At 42.1% G+C, this 20,558-nt stretch overlaps 1 protein-coding gene across 3 annotated transcripts; it reads left to right on the top strand.

The window, feature by feature from the left end:
* Nucleotides 1-8,012: 8,012 nt before the first annotated feature.
* Nucleotides 8,013-20,336, top strand: LOC100193636 (uncharacterized). Of its 3 annotated transcripts, none has more exons than XM_008682945.4 (32): nt 8,013-8,372; nt 9,147-9,521; nt 9,636-9,842; nt 9,932-10,090; nt 10,226-10,318; nt 10,459-10,554; nt 10,764-10,937; nt 11,026-11,119; nt 11,194-11,381; nt 11,475-11,525; nt 11,709-11,748; nt 11,831-11,955; nt 12,044-12,160; nt 12,259-12,333; nt 12,437-12,493; nt 12,582-12,686; nt 13,017-13,103; nt 13,644-13,835; nt 13,990-14,178; nt 14,361-14,471; nt 14,564-14,668; nt 14,746-14,922; nt 15,016-15,093; nt 15,185-15,307; nt 15,408-15,677; nt 15,769-16,106; nt 16,221-16,458; nt 16,546-16,913; nt 17,009-17,219; nt 17,478-17,657; nt 17,747-19,906; nt 19,984-20,287. In XM_008682945.4, exons 2-32 carry the CDS (start codon nt 9,174-9,176, stop codon nt 20,038-20,040), a joined length of 6,813 nt encoding a protein of 2,270 aa, XP_008681167.1. In that variant the 5' UTR covers nt 8,013-8,372; nt 9,147-9,173; the 3' UTR covers nt 20,041-20,287. The 3 variants fall into 3 exon arrangements, with proteins under 3 accessions (XP_008681167.1, NP_001345784.1, XP_008681168.1); NM_001358855.1 differs by having other exon boundaries at nt 8,059-8,372; nt 14,579-14,668; nt 19,984-20,336; XM_008682946.4 differs by having other exon boundaries at nt 8,070-8,368.
* Nucleotides 20,337-20,558: the final 222 nt, after the last annotated feature.

Genomic DNA, 20,558 nt, shown 5'->3' with positions numbered 1-20,558 from the left:
GTCCAAAATAATCGACATTGTCAAGGCCCGGCGTAAAGACTCCAGAACACGTTGTTTTCCGATTGGGCCGACTTTTGTCGTAGTGTGTTGTGCGAAAACGGTATCCATTGACGTCATACCCAGAATATTTCTTGACCCTATAAGCAAAGCCGTTGGCTACTTGTCTCAACTCAGCACTCATAGACGGATCTCTTTGGCCCTGCAAGTATTCGCAAGTTAAAAGACGCTAAATTGAGTTCAAAGACGTATCTCTTTTACAAACTAAGCACGTACCTTACGTTTGAACCAGGAAATGAAATCGGGCAACCCATTTCTCGCACCCTTTCTAAGAAGAGCGTCATATTCCTGTGGAGTGGGGTCCCTTGATCGACGCCAGAATTCATGAAGAAATTGTTCCATGTATGGCGTCACCTCTTCAAGGTTGGTCAATACGTATAGCATGATATGTCGCCACTCTTCATGTGTCAGGGTCTTCGTGGTCGAGCCACTTGCGCTTCCGAGTTGGCCTCAAAATATGCTAAGGTTCGATTCATTGTCGCCATCATTGTAACGAGGGGGTGGATTATGCACGCTCGGCAGTTTGTCACCATAATAAGTTGTTGTGAAGTTTGAGACCTCCTCTAGAATGTATGCCTCTGCAATGGAAGCCTCGATTTTGCATTTATTTCTACATTTCTTTCGAATAGTCTTTAGACATCTCTCGATTGGATAGCACCAACGTCCCTGCACGGGGCCCCCCATTCGTGCCTCATAGGGGAGATGAAGAATCAAATGCTGCATTGGATTGAAGAAGCTGGGTGGAAATATCTTCTCAAGCTTACACAGTAACACGGGGGCCAATCTTTCCAAGTCTGCAACCACGGTCCGAGATAACTCTTTTGCACAAAGCTGACGGAAGAAATAGCTCAACTCTGAAAGCGCTAGCTAGACATGCTCATGGACATAGCCTCGAACCATCGCAGGAAGAATCCGTTCAATCCATATGTGGAAGTCATGACTCTTCATCCCTAAGACTCGCATAGTAGATAAGTTCACCCCCCCTACTCAGGTTAGCTGCATACCCATCAGGGAACATCAACATCTTGATCCACTGAAGTACTTCCTTCCTCTGGGCCCTGCTTAGGACGAAATCGGCCTTAGGCCTTCTCCATGTCTTTCCGCCACTTGGCGGCTTCATCTCTAGTTTTGGTCTATCACATAACGCTGCCAGATCCACTCTTGCCTTCACATTATCCTTTGACTTATCAGGAATGTCCATAATTGTTGCCCACAGTGCCTCGGCAACATTTTTTTCAGTGTGCATCACGTCAATGTTGTGTGGAAGGAGCAGGTCGTCATAATAGGGGAGCCGAGTCAAGCCAGACTTATGTGTCCACATATGCTGCTCACCATATCCCACAAAACCACCTTCTGTATTGGCCACGAGCCCATCTATCTGTTGACGAATTTCGGCACCAGTCATCGTTGCAGGTGGGCGGTCTGTCACTACGACACCTTTCGTAAAGTTCTTGATGTCTAGGCGGAATGGATGGTCAGCAGGAAGAAATTGTCGATGTTTATCAAAGGACGAATATTTGCCACCCTTTTTCAACCAAATGAACCTAAGAGCTTCCTTGCAAACTGGGCATGGGAACTTACCGTGAACACACCAGGCACAGAATAGCCCATACGCCGGTAAGTCATGCATGGAGTACTGGTACCAAACATGCATTCTGAAGTTTGTCTTCGTAGCTCGGTCATACGTCCATACCCCTTCCTCCCAGGCACGTACCAATTCATCGATCAAAGGCTCCATGTACACGCCCATTTTGTTGCCCGGGTGTCCTGGAATTATCAACGACACAAATATATTCTGCCTTTGAAAGCACACACCAGGGGGGAGATTGATTGGGATAACAAACACGGGCCAACATGTGTACGGGGCAGCGCTCATTCCATAGGGATTGAACCCATCTGTGGCCAACACAACACGTACATTACGAGCCTCTTCGGCTTTCTCACGGTGAATGTCATCAAAGTGTTTCCATGCTTCACCATCTGATGCGTGCACCATCTTGTCAGGATTGTATCGTTTTCCATTTTTGTGCCATGTCATCTGTTTCGCGGATTCCTCTGTCATGTAAAGACGCTGGATCCTCGGTATGAACGGAAGGTGTCGTAGGATTGTCAAGGGGATGTCGAGTTGCCTCTTCTGTCCATCACCAGAGTCTACCTCCATAAACCTAGACGAATTACACTTGGGACAGTACTTTGCCTCCGCGTATTCTTTCCTAAATAGCACGCAGCCCTTCGGACAAGCATGAATCTGCTCATACGTCATCTTGAGTGCACAAAGTAGTTTTTGTGCCTCGTACATGCTCTTTGGCATAACGTGATCATCCGGAAGCAGACTCCCAATAACCATCAACAAGCCATCGAATGCGTCTCTACTCATGTTGTACTGCGACTTGAACGCCATTACACGCCCAATGGCATCCAGTTGAGAAACCTTTGTCTGGCCGTGAAGGGGTTTCTGTGCCGCGTCGAACATGTCGTAGAACGCCTTTGCAGTCGGCTCTGGCTCGTCATCCATACATCCTCCCGTGTACTGTGCCTCATGATAGTCGTTCAACATATCTGCTACCCCCGCATCCGCGTCATAATCCTCGACACGTTGTCTCAACACCTCCTCTCTCGTACGATGCGCTTCACCATGAAATAGCCACCGAGTATAGCCCGGCGTAAATCCATTCTTCCAAATATGTTCTACCATGGCCTTCTTTGGTTTTCTTTTCCGATTGTCACATTTGTCGCACGGGCATGGGACTAGCTTCGCCCCTTTAGCAGCTTCGCCATATGCCCGTTCCATGAAATCATCGGTCTTTCTAATCCATTCAGTGGTGACATCGTTCCTTCCTCTACGGCCCGTGTACATCCACTCACGGTCCTCCATCCTCTAACAGAAGCCTAGCAACAGAAAATTTCGGCAGCACCTCCCCTGCACGGGGAGGTTTCAAAATCCTGCAAATAAAACTATCAGCACGATGGCTGACATCCACGCATAATTCAACGGCACGATGGCCGACAATCAACAATACTACATATTAACCTAATCATGCACGTATATAATTAACTTAATATTAAAACTAATCATTTCATATAAATCATACACGTATAACATAAATCAAGCAATCACCTTGGAGGTTTCGTTGCGGGCGAGGCGATGGGGCGCGGGCGAGACGACGGGCGAGGGCGCGACAAACGAGGGGCACGGCACGGCGAGCGCGGGCACGGCGGGCGCGGCTGCGGCGTCGCGGCGCGGGCGCGAGGAAGGGCACGGCGGCGGCGGCGAGGGAGCGGCGACGGCGAGGGCGCGGCGGCGACGGCGTTGAGTGAGTGAGTGAGAGAGAGAGTGAGGAAGATGCGCTCGGCCGTTGTATGTAGGGCACTTTGCCGAGTGCCCGTGATCTGGCACTCGGCAAAGTTTTTTTTTAATTTTAAAATACGCTTTGCCGAGTGCCAGATCGCTGGCACTCGGCAAAGCCTTCTTTGCCGAGTGTTGCCCAAGGGACACTCGGCAAAGACTCATTCCCTATTCTTTGCCGAGTGCCACGCAGCTGACACTCGGCAAAGAAAGCTTTGCCGAGTGTCTTATTCAGACACTCGGCAAAGTATATTTTTATTTTTTTGATTTTGTCTCCCAAACTTTTTGTGGTATGTTCCTACACTATGTAGACCTACATGTATCATTTGTGGACAATTATAATAGAGTTTTCAATCGTTAGTAGATTTAGTTCGTTTTTTTGAAATTCTTTGGAAAATTCAAATTTGAACTGCAGGTCACTCGAAACTTGGAAAACCGTGCATGAAAAAATGATATTCATGTTACTTAGCATAAGTTACGACCGATTTCATAAGCGTACCGGAAACTTTGAGCAACATGCTCACTAAACATGGCCGTCAACTTGGCATGCACATGTTTAAAAATTGTATAAAACACAAACAAAGTCAGAAAATCATGAAACTTGTCCACGTGTCATGATATCATATGTAGAGGCTGTGATAAAAATTTTAGAATGTTTGGAGAAAGTTGTGAGACACTATGTGTAGAAACCTAAGAGATTCACATTGAAACTCTATGATTTCATGTGTAGTCCTCATAGGTTTCTACACATAGTGTCTCACAACTTTCTCCAAACATTCTAAAATTTTTATCACAGCCTCTACATATGATATCATGACACGTGGACAAGTTTCATGATTTTCTGACTTTGTTTGTGTTTTATACAATTTTTAAACATGTGCATGCCAAGTTGACGGCCATGTTTAGTGAGCATGTTGCTCGAAGTTTCCGGTACGCTTCTGAAATCGGTCGTAACTTATGCTAAGTAACATGAATATCATTTTTTCATGCACAGTTTTCTAAGTTTCGAGTGACCTGCAGTTCAAATTTGAATTTTCCGAAGAATTTCAAAAAACAAACTAAATCTACTAACGATTGAAAACTCTGTTATAATTGTCCACAAATGATACATGTAGGTCTACATAGTGTAGGAACATACCACAAAAAGTTTGGGAGACAAAATCAAAAAAATAAAAATATACTTTGCCGAGTGTCTGAATAAGACACTCGGCAAAGCTTCCTTTCCCGAGTACCAGCTGCGTGGCACTCGGCAAAGAAGCATCTTTGCCGAGAGCCAACGGTTGGCACTCGGCAAATACTAACGGCCGTCAGTTTGGGACGGCTGCTGACAGCTTTTTGCCGAGAGCTCCCTTTGCCGAGTGTTTGACACTCGACAAACCCGTCTTTGCCGAGTGCTGTCCTCTGCCGAGTGTTCAGCACTCGGTAAAGAGTCTCTGTGCCGAGAGCCTGACTTTACCGAGTGCGGCTCTCGGCAAAGCCTTCTTTGCCGAGTGCCCGACAAAAGACACTCGGCAAAAAATCCAACACTCGGCAAAGACTCGGATTCCGGTAGTGTTGTGCAAAGGCAACACTTTTTTCGTCAACATTCTTCAATCTTGAACCCCAGACTTGTGGATACATAAGACAAGAAGGATTACCCTATACAGTTGTAAGATGCTAACATGAGAGCATCAAAGATCATGCAAGCATGCCATAGAGAGTAAGGCTAATACAATATTTTTTAATATATATTTTTTGTGCTACCTAAATCGGGATTCTGGAAACGAGAATATCCTGGTAAAAAACATGATTTCGGAAATACGGATGGAAAAACACCGAACTGTTTTTGTTCCTGTTCCCGCAATATTTCATCCCGTTTTTTCCCACAAATACGAAAATGGTACATGCAAAAGTGAAATATGGTACCAGATGAAAATAATTTTTTCTATCCGTTTTCATCCCTATCCATATTCACTAGTGGTATGAATTTACCCCCATACCCATACCCATGTAGATATGGACCAGCCGTACCCACAAAGATTAGACATACATCATATACGATAAACACCATTCAACAAATATAACGAGTTGTAAAAATATACAAGCTACTAAACATCAAATTTAAATAAACCATGTGCCATAATTACGCATCACATCATTTGATTTCTAACATTATAGACACACGAGGCTGCAAAAATCGAACTAGATGGCTAGGATTGTGCTCAGATATGTAGAAATAATATCTAATTACATAGTTCCACAAGAAACAACTATAAAATCTACTTAGAAACTATATTTATACAATTGATTGGACGAGGTTACGATTAGAATGAGGAGTACAACAGTCTATGGACTGTGTCTGACTGTATGTGGACTTATAGAGTAGAAAGAGATTATATAGTTAGGGTTTCATTTGTTTTGGGTTAGGCAAGTGCTCAAGTTTATGTGTTTTGGCCAAGTTTATATTGATATTTTATACCCATGAGTTAACAGGTATAGGTACGGACAGAACGTTCTAATGCCCATTTATCCATAGAGTGAAAGTTTCTATCTAATAAAATACTTATAAGTAAAATATTTAGCGCATACTTATACCTTAATGAAACTTATACCTTAATGAAGTAAATATCCGATACCCATGTATCCACGAGCCCACTACAAGGAACAGGAACAAGGCACTCCCGGAGACTAGTGCAAAACCAACTCTAGCTTGTCAACAAACTCTAAAATATTTAAAGCATCCATAGAAATTTGGATTCAGTGGATCCAATCCGGATATGGAGACTTGGAGTACATGACCACCACGTCATCGGTCCATATACCGCCCCCCGTCTAAAAAGCGATGTTGACCTACCACCACTAGTACCGAGTTCAACAAGCACAATCGAGTATATAAAAATACAATTTATGATACACGATTAACTATAATAATTAAAATCAACATTATGTTTTTAAATGTAACTACTTCTATCATACATACATATCAATATGTTTTTAAAAAAACATACTTTAGGCTATAAATAAGTTGGAGTAAAAGAACACCTAGGATTGGGTTAGCCGGCCGGACATTCTGTTGGCGGGTATCGTTTTTAGCTCAATTCCACACATTTTCCAAAAGCAAAAAGGCCTTGCACTTTCTGCAGCGCCACTTTCTCAGGCTCTACCCATACCTGTTTTACAACTCCATGCCTTTTCCTAATATAGAGATGTTTAAATAAACTAAAGCTAATAGTTAACTGCCTCACAGCTAACCATTAATTCATTAACCGGCTCAATCCAGCTAATAACTTAGCTCTAGGTGTTCTAAATAGGGCCTAAAAATTGCTAATAGAATTAGGGTGTGTTTGGTTTAGTTTTTGGCTTTTGCCCCCTAAAAGCCAAACCAAAAGAATGGATCCAGGAAGCAGTTTTTTTTTCTAAAAGCCGACATTCTCGCAATGCATAACTGAAAGCACCCTTGGACCTGCTCTTAGTGGCTTTCAGATGGAACTGTGAAAACATATATTGAAGAACTTTTAACGGCTTTTAGTGGTTATCACCAAACTGTTTTAGCTTTTAACGGCTCATAACCCTCATTAGCTTTATTACAGCTCACAACCCACGTCAGCTTTTTTCACAGCCACAACCCAACCAAACAAACCCTTAGCTAGCTAACAAATATCTAGCTAACTAGTAGCTAATTTACTAAAAGTAGCTAATAGATAAACTATTAGTTAGACTGTTAGAACGCCTCAGCTAATTTTAATAGCTAACTATTAATTTTAGTGTATTCAAACACCCCCTGGTAGCGATAGCCATGTTGGTAGAGCATTTGTCGACAAATTGCAATTGTATTTACACGCAGGGCCAGTTTGGTTGGTGCTAACCACGCTTAACCTTTGGTAAACAGTAGCTCGTGACACACTTTAGCATAAAAACGGGTCTACAACGGATGGTATATAGTGCTAAAAAAGTACGACACATTATGAGACGACTAAACCAAAAAAACTGCCAACATACCTATGCACTACTAACATGTGACATGATATTATCACATTATGGTTAAGGAACAAATAGGTTCGTAGTACGCTACTATATTAATATGGTCCCTCAAAATCATGAGTTTTTCTTCTAAAATCAAAATGTTTTTTCCCAATTTGGATACGAGTTTTAATTTTATATACTACCTCCGTTCTCAAATATATGTTATCCGTTAGTTTATTTATAAACTAAAATACGATAAATAAAAAATAACGAAAGGAATACATTTTGCCAACGATCATGAAATTTTGCATAAAGAAGAACTCTACTTTAATTGGAGCCTCCTTAGAATACAATATTTTTTCTATGACTTTTTATGCAAAAATAAACCGATGCAAATGAGATTTCTATCGAATTCTTATAATTTTTTTTGTGTTCTAGAAGTACTCTTAAAACCTAAAAATGCAGAGAGTACATATATGCAGATAATTACTATTCCATGGAGTCATCACATGTCATTGATTGATTGATATTGAAGAGGGAGACAGCGTCACGATGATGCGATGCACCCGCTGGGGTTGGGGGTTAGTTGATCCAACCCCCAACCATCTCTCCTTCCCTCCCATCTCCCAGTCAAATTCCATCTCTCTCCTCACCACACTCCTGTCCTGTTGTTGCCACATGCCAGTCTCCTCCTCATCACGCCTTCCGCCTTCTCTCTCTACCCGGCAGCTCTCTGGTCCACCGCTGCGGGCAGTTAAAAGCCCCCCGCTGGCGCGGCAGCTGCTGCAGGCAGCACAAGCGGCGTCGCCACGGCCCGGGGCGTACCACCACCTCCTTCTGTCGCGCCCCCCTCTCCCTTCCCGCGGTGGCTGGGAGGGAGCACGCGCTGCTGTAGCTCAACGGCACGCATTTAAGGCGCCCCTTGGATCGCACTGCTGCCCATATCCTACTCCTCCTTCCTCTCCTCCTCCTCCTCCCCCTCGGCGGCGATCGGCCGAACGCAAGCCACGCCTCTGCAACTGCGTGCGTACGTATAATCTCTCTCAGTTTTTCTCTGCTCCGTTTTCGCTGGCAGCTCAGCTCAGCTCCGCTCGGGATGTTCGAATTTTGCGTCGCGCCGTGCGCAGGCTGCCGTCCCCCAGCCCAATCCAGCTCACCAAATGCGATTTCTGGCAGCGCCGCCGGTACTAGATCGCTCCTGCTTCCCCAGCGGCGATTGGCACTCGGTTGGGTTTTTTTCTCGAGCAGGCTGTGGGCGTGTCAAATGGGGTTTGGGGAGGGAGAGATCCTACCTCTTGCGGGCGATCGGAACTTGTCAAGTACAGGAAGCTGTAGGTTTCCTTTTCAGTTTGGTCAGGGGAGCTTGTTGTTTTGTATTTTGGCGTTCGGAGGTTGGTCCCCTTTGTTTCGACTTTATTCACCTTTCGTGTTTGAACTCACATCTACTCTCGACTTTTCTCTCATCACATACATGGTCAACCTACTTACCTTTGCGACTGTGCTTAGTAAATCAAAAACTGTGTCCTTGCTCTCCCTATTCTGCTGGCGTTTATGCTCTATCACGATACAACCAGCTGGTGCAGAGCCATTTGATCTGCTTAAATAGCCAACTCTCTGCTACTAACTTGCTGTCATTTCCTCACGGTATTTGATAAACTATTGCTTGCCTGAATGAATTTGCACTAGTCTGATGATGAATGGGAGTAGCATCGTGGTAGTGATTTGTTGATATTCATCTAAGTACCGTCTCTCAGTAATCATAATTAATATACTAACAATCTGTTTCTTTTGCTCGTACCAGGTGGTCTGAACTTCACAGGGTGAAATAATGGCGGAGCCCTACCAACTGAACGGCATACTGAACGGGATGCCTAATTTGAGTCATCCATCCTCTCCATCAGAGGTCGATGAATTCTGTAAGGCACTTGGTGGTAACTCGCCAATACACAGCGTGCTAGTCGCTAACAATGGGATGGCCGCGGTCAAGTTCATGCGCAGCATCCGGATATGGGCCCTGGAGACCTTTGGGACAGAGAAGGCCATTCTTTTGGTTGCTATGGCAACTCCAGAGGACTTGAAGATAAACGCTGAGCACATAAGAATCGCTGATCAGTTCATAGAAGTTCCTGGAGGAACAAACAATAACAACTATGCGAATGTACAGCTTATAGTGGAGGTTAGCACAATTCATCATCTGGAATTATGGAAATCTTCACATAATTGTGTTTAGGTTTACATGTATTTTTCACTGTGTACTTTGGTAATTAACATTTCGAGTTCAACTTCACAGATTGCAGAGAGAACTCGCGTATCTGCAGTTTGGCCTGGCTGGGGTCATGCGTCTGAGAACCCAGAACTTCCAGATGCTCTAGATGAGAAAGGAATCATTTTTCTCGGACCACCATCAGCTGCAATGGCTGCACTGGGTGATAAGATTGGTTCTTCTCTTATTGCACAAGCAGCTGGAGTTCCAACTCTTCCATGGAGTGGATCACATGTATGCCATCTCCTATTTCTGTGTGGTTTTGCTCCTATTTCTCTCTGCTACTTTACTGTTCACTTAACATTATATCAAACTCTCTGCAGGTAAAAGTTCCACCAGAAAGCTGCCATTCAATTCCCGAGGAGTTATATAGGAATGCTTGTGTTTCCACCACAGAGGAAGCAGTGGCTAGTTGTCAGGTGGTTGGGTACCCTGCCATGATCAAGGCATCATGGGGAGGCGGTGGTAAAGGAATAAGGAAGGTTTGTTTTCTTTTTCAACTGAACTGTGGAAAGAGAGGGGGCCGCTATTAAAAAAGTGAAGTTAAAGTTTCAGGCAAAAAATAGATCAACTGTCACTAATTTTTCTGTCATTTGCATCATTGCATGGATCTGTAGGTTCATAACGATGATGAGGTGAGGGCGCTGTTCAAGCAAGTTCAAGGAGAAGTCCCTGGCTCACCTATATTTATTATGAAAGTGGCATCTCAGGTGAGAACTGATTCAAAGATTGTTTCCCTTGTTTTCATGTCGGCTTTGAGCCTGACTCTACCTTTGTTCTTTGTATCATGAGCGCTTCGGTGTAATATATATTTGTTCCTGAAAGCATTCATTCTGTTCTTTCTTTGTAGAGCCGACATCTGGAGGTTCAATTGCTCTGTGATAAACATGGCAATGTGGCAGCACTGCACAGTCGAGATTGCAGTGTTCAAAGAAGACACCAAAAGGTTAGCTCTTCATTTTCTTTTAAACATCTAATTCCCATTGTGAGTTCATGTCTTTGCTGAATTTGTCCCATACTTGGATTATGTATTTTTTTCTGTAGAAGTTTTTATCTTTCTTGAATAACTTTTATAGTTGAACTAGTGCGATACAATTATTTCCCTATTTGTATTTTATTGAGAAAGTTATTTTCCACCATTTACCTCTGCAATAGATTATTGAAGAGGGGCCAATCACAATTGCTGCTCCAGACACTGTTAAAGAGCTTGAGCAGGCAGCAAGGCAGCTTGCTAAGTGTGTTCAATACGTTGGTGCTGCTACTGTAGAATATCTGTACAGCATGGAAACGGGCGAGTACTATTTTCTGGAGCTTAATCCACGGTTGCAGGTCTGTTCTAAACTTCCAATGCAGGGATTTTGCAGAGACATTCTTCTATGGTTCTTGCATTTTGAGTTTTTGACTGGCTTCCTTTCAGGTAGAACATCCTGTGACTGAATGGATAGCTGAAATAAACTTGCCAGCAGCCCAAGTTGCAGTCGGAATGGGCATACCCCTTTATAACATTCCAGGTATTTCAATTTCTCATCTCCATGATTGATGATATTTTGTTCCCTTGTTCTAACGAATGAATATATTGTTGCAGAGATTAGACGCTTTTATGGAATGGATCATGGGGGCGGCTACCATAATTGGAGGACAATATCTGCTGTTGCAACTAAGTTTGATTTGGATAAAGCACAGTCAGTGAGGCCAAAGGGCCATTGTGTTGCAGTTAGAGTTACAAGTGAGGATCCTGATGATGGGTTTAAGCCTACAAGTGGAAGAGTGGAGGTTGGTTTACTTGACTATCTAATACCCTTTTGGTAATCCACTAGTTGTGCTTACCCATATGTTAACTTATATTCTCTTGTATTTTTCCATCAGGAGTTAAACTTTAAAAGCAAACCAAATGTTTGGGCCTATTTCTCTGTTAAGGCAAGTATATGTCCATCCAAATTGGTTCTTTTCTTTTGTGTTATATACATCACCACAGCTGAAAGTATCACTCTTGACTATTTATTTTTTGTTTCTTGGTTTTAATAAAATTTCTTGCTGAAATACATATCCTTGTATGATACAAACTAACTGAAAAGTTATTTCCCTTTTTTGAATTTTCAGTCTGGAGGAGCAATTCATGAATTTTCTGATTCACAGTTTGGTAAGTAACATAGCATGATTTTTTGTTGGTTTTTGGTAACTCTTGAGTGGTTGTGATTAAATTTGGTGTTCGTCTGTTGCAGGTCATGTTTTTGCATTTGGGGAATCTAGATCTTTGGCCATAGCCAATATGGTACTTGGGCTGAAAGAGATTCAGATCCGTGGAGAGATACGCACAAATGTTGATTACACAGTGGATCTCTTGAATGTATGATGACCTCTATAGTAAATGGTCTTCTGTACATGATACTCTTTATCTCTTTGTGTAATTTACTTTTCAATTTCCATCTGTACAGGCAACAGAATACCGCGAAAATAAGATCCATACTGGTTGGCTTGACAGCAGAATAGCTATGCGTGTTAGAGCCGAGAGGCCCCCATGGTACCTCTCAGTTGTTGGAGGAGCTCTATATGTATGCCTGTTTGACTACAACCATGATTTCTTACCTGCTTCTGAGCTTGGAAGTCAGCTATCTTTGTTGACATCAAATAATTATTTCTTATTTCATAGGAAGCATCAAGCAGGAGCTCAAGCGTTATTACTGATTATGTTGGTTATCTCAGCAAAGGTCAGATACCACCAAAGGTATAATATATTATATGCTGAAATGCCCTTATTGCAGATTATACCTTGTTGCTGTTGGACTTAAAACATCTTGGTAACTGTGTAACTTCTTTCTTCATTGCAGCACATATCGCTTGTCAATTTAACTGTAACTCTGAACATAGAGGGGAGCAAATACACGGTACTATAGTTCTCTTTACATTTCTGTGCTATCAACTCAGTGACTCACTGTTTTAAGCAACATTAAACGTGATTAAACCTTGTTGTAGATTGAGACAGTAAGGGGTGGACCCCGCAGCTACAAATTAAGAATGAATGGATCAGAAATTGAAACAGAGATACATTCACTGCGAGATGGTGGACTTTTAATGCAGGTAATTTTCCCACCCTATGTCCTTTTTTTCTATTAAAGCGAAAGGGTTTGTATCTAAGTTGGTTAGTTGGTTTAGGTTTGAGTACCACTCCTCAGGTTCTAGGCTAGGGTTAAAAAATCCTCTCATCTTTCCCACATTTGCGACATCAGTCGTGGCCGCTCTCACATTGGCTACGATACCACTGTGTACTGGGAGGTGGAGGTGGGGGTGGGGTTCTCGATCTGTGTTAAGCTCTTCTTAGTGCAATGCCCACAGGCTGTTTTACCCTCGTAGGTCAACTTTTTTTCTATTAAAAAATTTTCTGATACATCTTTGTCGTAAATTCTTCAGTTGGATGGAAACAGTCATGTAATTTATGCAGAGACAGAGGCTGCTGGTACACGCCTTCTCATTAATGGTAGAACATGCTTACTACAGGTAAAAATGGCTACATTTTCATATTTGTACTGTTTCATGTTATGTACTAAAACACACTAATTTTACATATTTTTAATTGAAACTGAAGGTATTGGTTCTGGCAAATTCTTGTGAATCTTGCGTTCATTCGAAGGTCATAAAACATTATATTCTTCTTTTTTTAAACCCATACTAAACTTGATGAAAATATACAACATAGTGTAGAGAATAAAATTTAGGAATCCATGATACAGCATGGCCCTGAGTCATAAAATTGCTTGAATGTAGATTTATTTCTTCCTCTGCAAGTTCTCTTGGCTTTCCTATACTGTCGCGTTCAATGTGTCAAACCATCTAATGTCCGCAACTATTAGTATCCTCAGTTTCCAATGACAAAGATATCCCAGTGGCCAGTTGCCTAAGATCTTTCTGAAAGTTCCTCACCATGTCAAATTTGACTTGAAGGAATAAGCAGTTTTGATTGTTTCGACTCTTAAATATATTCTCACATTATTTGGAAATACATGATTTCATTTTTGTTCTCTTAATTGTACTTTGCAGAAAGAACACGATCCTTCAAAGCTATTGGCTGATACACCTTGCAAACTTTTGCGGTTCTTGGTTGCGGATGGCTCTCATGTGGATGCTGATACACCATATGCTGAGGTGGAAGTCATGAAAATGTGCATGCCACTGTTGCTGCCTGCCTCTGGTGTCATTCACTTTGTTATGCCTGAGGGTCAGGCCATGAAGGTTTTATTCCTTTCTTTTTGCCTCACCCTCTGCTTGCATATCTGTGCTCTCTCTCATGAAATCAGTGTGATTGCTTCATTTACAACAAACTTCATGAAATCAGCATGGTTACTATATTTATAAAAGTTTAAATGCATGTTTTCCTTTTTTTCAGGCGAATGACCTGATAGCAAGATTGGACCTTGATGACCCATCTTCTGTGAGGAGAGCCGAACCATTTCATGGTTCCTTTCCCAAACTGGGACCTCCTACTGCTATCTCTGGCAAAGTTCATCAAAAATTTGCTGCAAGTGTGAATTCTGCACACATGATCCTTGCAGGATATGAACATAATATCAATGAAGTAAGACATTATTTTTAACAATGATTTGTAATTTCAATTTACTTTCACTTTTCTCTCCTCTTCCATTATCTTAAATTTACTTGCAGAAGTCAGGAAAAATAATCTGTTCTATTTTTTTGGAAATAGTTTAGTATTTATGTAGTATTTAATCAACATTGTCCTATCTATACATGATTTTGCAGGTTGTACAAGACCTGCTAAACTGCCTAGACAACCCTGAGCTCCCTTTTCTACAATGGCAAGAACTTATGTCTGTTTTAGCAACACGACTTCCAAAAGATCTTAGGAATGAGGTGATTAGCTTTTGACTAGTTTTCTGTCAAATCAATTATGTCTTCTTTCTTTATTTCTTCTCTCCTGTTTTGGTTGCACATGAGATGACTAGTTTGGATGCATTCAGTTGGATGGTAAGTACAAGGAGTATGAATTGAATCCTGACTTCTGCAAGAGCAAGGATTTCCCTGCAAGGTTGCTGAGGGGGGTTATTGAGGTCAGTTTGAGACTGCTATTTAGTGTTAACTCCTGTTGGAGTGTTTATATTGCTTACTTACAAAGTTACTACTATAGGCAAATCTTGCATACTGTTCGGAGAAAGATAGGGTTACAAATGAGAGGCTTGTGGAACCACTTATGAGCCTGGTCAAGTCATACGAGGGTGGAAGAGAAAGCCATGCTCGTGTTGTTGTTAAATCTCTATTTGAGGAGTATCTGTCGGTTGAAGAGCTCTTCAATGATAACCTTCAGGCAAGTCTTTGAAGAGGTTGTTCAATGCTCATTTGCTCACCAAAATCAAATGTGCTAACTATTGTTGTGTTTTCTGCCTTTTTTCATTTTCAGTCTGATGTTATAGAGCGTCTACGCCTTCAACATGCAAAAGACCTTGAGAAGGTTGTATACATTGTGTTCTCACATCAGGTAACTTCTGTGAACTGTGATTTTTTATTTTTATTTTGCTACACCTAGATTCTCAAGGGCTTTTTTCCTGACAATTTGTTTCTGTTTGAAGGGTGTGAGAAGCAAAAATAAATTAATACTGCGGCTTATGGAAGCATTGGTATATCCAAACCCATCTGCTTACAGGGATCAGTTGATTCGCTTCTCTGCCTTGAACCATACATCATATTCTGAAGTAAAGTTGAAGATTTTGAAAGATTAAAGTTCGATTTATTTTGCTCATGTAGTCATGTGATAGCTGATAAAAAATGTGTGATATATTGTTATTGATGCAGCTGGCACTTAAAGCAAGCCAACTTCTTGAGCACACTAAATTGAGTGAACTTCGCACCAGCATAGCAAGAAGCCTTTCAGAGCTGGAGATGTTTACTGAGGAAGGAGAGCGTCTGTCAACACCTAGGAGAAAGATGGCGATAAATGAGAGAATGGAAGATTTAGTTTGTGCTCCACTGGCAGCTGAAGATGCCCTTGTAGCTTTGTTCGATCACAGCGATCCTACTCTTCAACGGAGAGTAGTTGAGACATACATACGCAGATTGTATCAGGTATCAGCAACTTCGTCCAATACTTTGCTTGTCTTGATACAGCTTAAATATTAACAAAATTTATGTGAGCTAACACAAAATCTTATTACAGCCATATCTTGTAAGTGGAAGTATCCGGATGCAATGGCACCGAGCTGGCCTAATTGCCTTATGGGAGTTCTCTGAAGAGCATCTTAAGCAAAGAAGTGGGCAAGATGTGCCCCTACAGCAAGTAGAAAATCCCATTGAGAAGAGTTGGGGCGTCATGGTTGTAATCAAGTCTCTCCAGTTTGTAGCAACTGCAATTGATGTTGCACTGAAGGAGACTTCACAGTACGGAATTGGTGTCAGAAGTGTCTCTAACAGTAACCATGTACATTCTAATCAAAGCAATATGCTTCATATTGCTTTGGTTGGTATCAATAATCAGATGAGTACTCTGCAAGACAGGTTTGTTTGCTCTCCATATCCTTATGTGTCTTTGTTTCATGAAAATCTTCAAGATGATTCCATCAACAACTAATGGATGTCATTTACCTAATTTTTGTCTCTTTGTAATTGTAGTGGTGATGAGGATCAAACACAAGAAAGGGTCAACAAACTATTCAAGATTTTGAAGGATAATACTATTACATCACATCTTAATGGCGCTAGTGTTAAGGTTGTCAGCTGTATTATCCAAAGGGATGAAGGGCGTCCACCAATGCGACACTCCTTCCAATGGTCTGTTGACAAACTTTATTATGAGGAGGATCCAATGCTTCGCCATGTGGAACCCCCGTTGTCTACATTCCTTGAGCTGGTATGCAGCTATATTCATACTTTTCATATTCTTTTAATATCCTCTTTGACTATAACTGCACCTCTTTAACATTTTCTGTAAATACAGGAAAAAGTAAACTTAGAAGGTTACAATGAAGTAAAATACACTCCATCACGTGATCGTCAGTGGCATATTTATACGCTTATCAAGAACAAGAAAGATCAGAGATTAAATGACCAGAGGATGTTCCTTCGTACCATAGTCAGACAACCAAGTGCAACAAATAGTTTCCTGACAGGTAATATTGACAATGAAGTAGGGCACACACAAGCTTCGTCATCGTTCACATCAAACAGCATTCTCAGATCATTGATGGGAGCACTAGAAGAAATAGAGCTACATGCTCATAGTGAGACTGTGAGATCAGGCCACTCACACATGTATCTGTGCTTACTGAGAGAACAACAATTGCATGAACTAATCCCGTTTTCAAGGTGGGTCAATGCACCTTGTCTTTTTATGTTGCAGATATGAAGGATATGTTGTTAATTTGCTTGAAGTTATCCACTTCTGCTATTTCATTGTGCAGGATGACTGGTAAAATTGATAAGGATGAAGGAACTGTGTGCACACTTTTGAAGCATATGGTATTGAATTTATATGAACATGTTGGGGTCAGGATGCATCGTCTTTCTGTGTGCCAGTGGGAAGTCAAGCTCTGGTTGGTTTGTGATGGGCAAGCTAGTGGTGCTTGGAGAGTTGTTGTTACCAATGTTACTGGCCACACATGCACCATTGATGTAAGTTCTTGATAACTCACTACTTTACCAGAAATAACCATAGCAATTATTTAGTAACGACTGTGAAGAACTAAAGATTCCGACCACCTGTCTGATATGCATAAAACTTGACAATAATCAGAACCTTGTCAACTATCATACATGTTTCTTTAGCTAATAGCAAATGCTCGTATGCCAAGTATTTTTGACCATTTACATTTAGGTAAAAGGGTACCATTTGAACTTTTTGATGTGCTTATGTTCAATTTTTTATCCCAGATTTACCGAGAAGTGGAAGACCCCACCACACATCAGCTTCTCTACCACTCTGCCACAACCTCGGCTGGTCCTTTGCATGGTGTTGCATTGAATGAACCATACAAGCCTTTGGATGCTATTGACCTCAAACGTTATGCTGCTAGGAAAAATGAAACCACATACTGCTATGATTTTCCCCTGGTAAGTTGCTTGCAGCTCCTTGTTTTTCCTAACTTTAGTTATGCCATTCTTAAAGAGACCAATTCATATCATTAATACTATTTATGCAGGCATTTGAAACAGCGCTGAAGAGATCATGGAAATCAAGTAGCTATGGTGTTAGCGAAGCTAATGAGCACAATCGATTCTATGCTGAAGTGAAAGAGCTTATATTTGCTGATTCGGTTGGAGCATGGGGCACTCCATTGGTTTCAGTTGAACGTCCTCCAGGCATCAATGATATTGGCATCGTTGCTTGGAACATGAAGCTGTCCACGCCAGAATTCCCACGTGGCCGGGAGATTATAGTTGTTGCCAATGATGTGACATTTAAAGCTGGGTCCTTTGGTCCAAGAGAAGATGCATTTTTTGATGCTGTTACCAATCTTGCCTGTGAGAGGAAACTTCCTCTTATCTATCTGGCAGCAACTGCTGGTGCCAGGCTTGGTGTAGCAGAGGAAATAAAGTCATGCTTCCATGTCGGCTGGTCTGATTATGAGAGCCCTGAACGTGGGTTTCAGTACATTTACCTCACTACACAAGATTACTCACGTCTAAGCTCTTCAGTAATAGCTCACGAGCTGCAACTAAAAAATGGAGAAACCAGATGGGTGGTTGATACCATTGTTGGTAAAGAGGATGGACTTGGTTGTGAGAATCTCCACGGCAGTGGGGCGATTGCCAGCGCATATTCTAAGGCATACAAAGAGACCTTTACTCTGACATTTGTGACTGGAAGAGCTGTTGGCATTGGGGCTTATCTGGCTCGTTTAGGCATGAGGTGTATACAACGTCTTGATCAACCAATTATTTTGACTGGGTTTTCGGCACTAAACAAGCTCCTGGGGCGGGAGGTGTACAGTTCTCATATGCAATTGGGTGGCCCCAAAATCATGGCTACAAATGGCGTTGTCCACCAAACTGTGTCAGATGACCTTGAAGGTGTTTCTGCTATCCTGAAATGGCTCAGTTATGTTCCTCCATATGTTGGTGGTCCTCTTCCCATTATGAAACCCCTGGACCCACCCGAAAGACCAGTAACATACCTCCCTGAGAATGCTTGTGATGCTCTTGCAGCCATCTGTGGCATTCAGGATGGTGAAGGGAGGTGGTTGGGTGGTATGTTTGATAGGGAAAGCTTTGTGGAAACATTGGAAGGTTGGGCAAAAACAGTTATCACCGGAAGAGCAAAGCTTGGTGGAATACCAGTTGGTGTCATAGCTGTAGAAACCCAGACTGTGATGCAAGTCATCCCAGCTGATCCAGGTCAGCTTGATTCCGCTGAGCGCGTAGTCCCTCAAGCAGGTCAGGTTTGGTTCCCAGATTCTGCAACCAAAACAGCTCAGGCATTACTGGATTTCAACCGTGAGGAGCTTCCGCTGTTCATCCTAGCAAACTGGAGAGGTTTCTCTGGTGGGCAAAGGGATTTATTTGAAGGAATCCTTCAGGCTGGTTCAACAATTGTTGAGAATCTGAGGACATACAAGCAGCCTGCTTTTGTATATATCCCAATGGGTGGAGAGCTACGGGGAGGGGCCTGGGTTGTGGTGGACAGCAAGATCAATCCAGACCACATCGAGATGTATGCCGAGAGGACTGCGAAAGGGAATGTCCTTGAGCCCGAAGGATTGGTGGAGATCAAATTCAGGCCAAAGGAACTGGAAGATTGCATGCTAAGGCTTGACCCAGAATTGATTGGTCTGAATACTAGGCTGAAAGAGATGAAGAAACAAAATGCCAGCATCTCGGAAATGGAGACCATACGGAGGAGTATGACTATTCGGATGAAGCAGTTGATGCCTATTTATACTCAGGTTGCCACACGATTTGCCGAATTGCATGACACCTCTGCTAGAATGGCCGCCAAAGGTGTGATCGGTAAGGTTGTTGATTGGAAAGAGTCTCGGGCCTTCTTCTACAGGAGATTGCGAAGGAGAGTTGCTGAGGATGCCCTGGCCAAGGAAGTTAAAGAAGCTGCTGGCGAGCAGCTTTCCCACAGATCAGCATTAGACTGTATCAAGAAATGGTATCTAGCGTCCAAAGGAACTGAAGGTGATGGTGAAATGTGGAATGATGATGAATCTTTCTTTGCTTGGAAGGATGATCCCAAAAACTATGAGAATTATCTTGAGGAGTTGAAGGCTGAAAGAGTATCGAACTGGTTCTCGCATCTTGCTGAAAGTTCAGACGTGAAAGCTCTACCAAACGGTCTTTCGCTGCTCCTTAACAAGGTAATTTTCTTTCTACCTTGAGGAAACCTTATTTTTGTTTCTAAGATCAACATCCTAAATTCTTAATTCTGGTACAGATGAATCCTTTGAAGAGGGAGCAGGTCATTGATGGCCTCAGGCAGCTTCTTGGTTGATCGATGGTGGCAAAGTGGAGCATGAAGCCCTGTTTAGTTGGGAACGGATTGTTCTGGTTGTAGTCATGTATTTAGCTGTTTAACATGTATTTAATTGGGTGGCGTTACTCCACGTCATACGGTACAACAGCAATCCTGATCAAGTGATTATTTATTCTTCAATCGAAGTAGTACATGATTTTCATCAGTAAGCTTTGTGCTTGCAATTAGGGATAAAATCGGATGGAAATGAACTGAAAAACACTCATTTTCGTTTCTATATTTTTTTTATAAAAATGGATTCTAATTCAGAAAAACCGTGAGCAAAAACATAAGGTTCTCGGTAAAGAAGGGATTTGGACAGCGCATATATTGAAAGACCGGTAGGAGATGCAATAGAGACCCGATTCTCGATTTCTTGTGGAGGATTTCTCTATTAGGAATAAAAAACGGGGAAGTTTCTTTCTCCACATGAATATAAACCAAGGTTTTAAATAGCCGGCTCTATTTAGCCAACTATAGACTTTCAGGAGGTCTGA

The sequence above is a fragment of the Zea mays genome, chromosome 5 (genome assembly GCF_902167145.1).
Source record: "Zea mays cultivar B73 chromosome 5, Zm-B73-REFERENCE-NAM-5.0, whole genome shotgun sequence".
Taxonomy (NCBI): Eukaryota; Viridiplantae; Streptophyta; class Magnoliopsida; order Poales; family Poaceae; genus Zea; species Zea mays.
This window is presented reverse-complemented; position numbering and strand designations above follow the sequence as displayed.

Excerpts from the sequence above, each read along its gene's own strand:
- LOC100193636 (XM_008682945.4), top strand. The coding sequence starts at position 9,174 with ATGGCGGAGCCCTACCAACTGAACGGCATACTGAACGGGATGCCTAAT. Across the intron at positions 12,334-12,436 it reads AAGGTCAGATACCACCAAAG|CACATATCGCTTGTCAATTT; the intron begins GTATAATATATT and ends TCTTCATTGCAG. Across the intron at positions 12,687-13,016 it reads ATGGTGGACTTTTAATGCAG|TTGGATGGAAACAGTCATGT; the intron begins GTAATTTTCCCA and ends TAAATTCTTCAG.